The sequence below is a fragment of the Nicotiana tomentosiformis genome, chromosome 1 (genome assembly GCF_000390325.3).
Source record: "Nicotiana tomentosiformis chromosome 1, ASM39032v3, whole genome shotgun sequence".
NCBI lineage: Eukaryota > Viridiplantae > Streptophyta > Magnoliopsida > Solanales > Solanaceae > Nicotiana > Nicotiana tomentosiformis.
The window spans coordinates 51,551,331-51,554,135 of record NC_090812.1 but is presented as its reverse complement, the minus strand read 5'-3'; the positions used below and the strand labels follow the sequence as shown (position 1 = coordinate 51,554,135).

At 35.2% G+C, this 2,805-nt stretch overlaps 1 protein-coding gene across 1 annotated transcript; it reads left to right on the top strand.

Moving 5' to 3' along the window:
* The first annotated feature begins 465 nt into the window (after window positions 1–465).
* LOC138906480 (NAC domain-containing protein 2-like) lies at window positions 466–1,513 on the top strand. Its single transcript, XM_070195349.1, has one exon. It carries the CDS (start codon window positions 466–468, stop codon window positions 1,462–1,464), a length of 999 nt encoding a protein of 332 aa, XP_070051450.1. The 3' UTR covers window positions 1,465–1,513.
* The last annotated feature ends 1,292 nt before the right edge of the window (window positions 1,514–2,805 follow it).

Below are 2,805 nucleotides of genomic sequence, written 5' to 3'. Positions count from 1 at the left end.
ATAATTATTTTTTTGTATGATTAAAGTAAACAATTGAACTATGCGTTAATTTCTTAAAAATTAGTCACCTTTTCATTTAAGAAAACTAAAACTTGAAAAAAGTTCTTTCTTTGGTACGTGAATCTCAAGCAATAAAATATGAAAATGAAAAACCCTAACAACCTTTCATGAAGAGGAAAATATAGGAAATGAATTAAGGAAACAAAAGAAATGGAAGAAAGCAAGCCAATTATTAGTAGGAATGGGATTTCCATCAGCTTGATCTATAAATACCTACTAAAACCCTATTAGCAAATTAGAAACAACTCATCAGTATCACCATTTTAGGGTTTAACAACTATAGTTCTTCATCACATAACAACTAAAGTTTTCAGCTATTTTGCTTCCGTTCTCTCTCAGTTTCTTTCTTTTTCTGTTTCATATCATATCCATCGTCCGATCCGTCAATATTTGATCAGCAGCACAATGGCAGAAAACTCTTCTTCTCATCGTTCGATGGGTCATCGCTTTCATCCGACGGGCAGGGAAGTGCTCAAGTATCTAGTAGGGTTTGTGAGAGACGAGCCACTTCCCTTTCAGAATGAACTCATGCAAGTGGCGGATCTCTACGCCGACAAGGAGCCATGGCAGATTTTCGAAGCTTATGATAGGGGAAACAACAACAACAACAACACTCGTTACTTCATAACTCCGCAAAAGAAAGAGAAACCTACGTGGAAAAGAGTTTCAAGAACTGTTGGGAAGGGCACTTGGAAGCTTCAAAACAAAGGTCGAGATGTGTTTGATGATAAAGGGAGACTCATGGGCTACGTGAAAAGTTTGAAGTATATCCCCGCTAATAAATCGTCAAACAACGTGAATGGCGAGTGGTTGATGACTGAGTACTCTTTGTTTGATCGTTATCTCGTTGCTAGGGAGACTAAGAACAAAGGTTTCGTAATTTGTAAGATCAAGAAGAAAGGCAAACCTGGTGACAAGAAAAATGGAAACAATATTGAGGAGGTAGTTAATGATGAGAAGATGAGAGAAATTGAAGAATTTATCAAGTCCGTGCTGCAAGAAGATGTTCAAGTTGAAGACAATGGAATAAGATCGAGTGGTACTATAGCAAAGGATGATCAAGAGAATAATATTATCCAATACGTAGAGGGAGATCAAGTTAGAGACCATGTACTTGGTTTGTTGGGCTCCCCAGAGGATATTGTTAATGGCGTGGATGATGAGAATGTTCAATATTGCGTAGATCAGGGAGATGAAGGCCAAGTCCATTTACTTGAAGAATATATTGATTCCGTTATGCAATCAGAAGATGTTCAAGCTGAAGACAATGGAATAATAATGTCGAATGATATTATAGCAAAGGATGATCAAGAGAATATGGAATACCAAGTCGAAGACCATCAACATGCTACTTTGTGGGCTTCCCCGGAAGATGTCGATCTCGATACTATCAATTTCTGTTAGTTAAAGGATATATTTGCTAGATAATATATGTAGTTTAATCCCAAGCTAGCTCTTAGATAAAGTTACAAACCTGTACTACAATACTATGATTTATCAATATATTTTGAATTTTTCTTATGTTTATGTAATACTTTTTACTAGCTAGGGATATATGGTCGAACATATTAAAGATGGCCGTTGATAGTTTATGTAGTACTCCTAAAAATTAATACTACTGAAAGTTCTGCCAAAATTTTGGGCGTTCCTGTTTTTCGCTTATTATATTTTTGCGTCGATTCCCTGTTGAAGCTGCCTAGTTGGAGTGTTTAGTTTTCGAGATTATGTGGTAGCTCATTTTTGGAAGTAGTACTAGCTAGTATTAATTGTAATTAAGTATGCCCTAGCTCTTAATTAATTAGTTGGTGTTACTGTTACTACTTGTTAATGCTCTGCCTTACATTAAAGTCAGATTTTTTCCCAAGTTTTTCTGAATAGTGGTAACCAATACTCCTACTAGTGTGGAATAACAAACAACAGCAAGATTCAGGGAGTTAGCTGCAGAAAGAGTGTTTCTTTTCTCATAGTCATGAATCATGATATATGTGTATAAGTGGAAAATCCACCACCAAACATTGTGGATAGATGTCATCCTAACCAGATGTCTTGAGTGTTTTGAGTATGAGAAACTTTTGGTAGGTTGAGCTCATGGGCCGAGTTAGAATGGGGAAAGGGCACACCCTCTTCGCGAAAATTACATTATGAATATATGTAAGGTTAAATTTGATGTAAATAGTTTTTATGTTTTTCGCATTTATCAATGTACTACTCTTTGAAGATACAAATACAAGATTCGGATATCAGATTTTGCTACAGAGAAATGTATAGAATTTCTTTTGGAAAGTTATTAATGTAAACATTTTAATTCAGAACTATTTGATGGTCATGTACCTGCAGGGGATGCTTATTTAATAATATATATATATATATATATATATATATATATATATATATATATATATAGAGAGAGAGAGAGAGAGAGAGAGAGAGAGAGAGAGAGAGAGAGTACATAGATCGAAGAGAATTTGGATGGGGATGATGAGTCAGAATGCATTTTGGGTCTGTACAAGCAGTACTAATTAGTACTAGTAATTTACAATAGGTTGCTGTTTTATGAAGGTGAGTTGGAAGTATATAGCAAAGCTTCTCTGATATGAAACTACATACTACTCAATAATCAAATTTAATTCAACCACATATGCATCTGAGGAAGCGGATCTTTGGTTGGAACTTCCTCTGTTGGATATGATGATGTTGAACCAGATGATGAAAATGATTATTTGGCAGGTCCAATTGAATACGAAG

Coding starts and splice junctions, on each gene's coding strand:
- LOC138906480 (XM_070195349.1), top strand. CDS start 466: ATGGCAGAAAACTCTTCTTCTCATCGTTCGATGGGTCATCGCTTTCAT.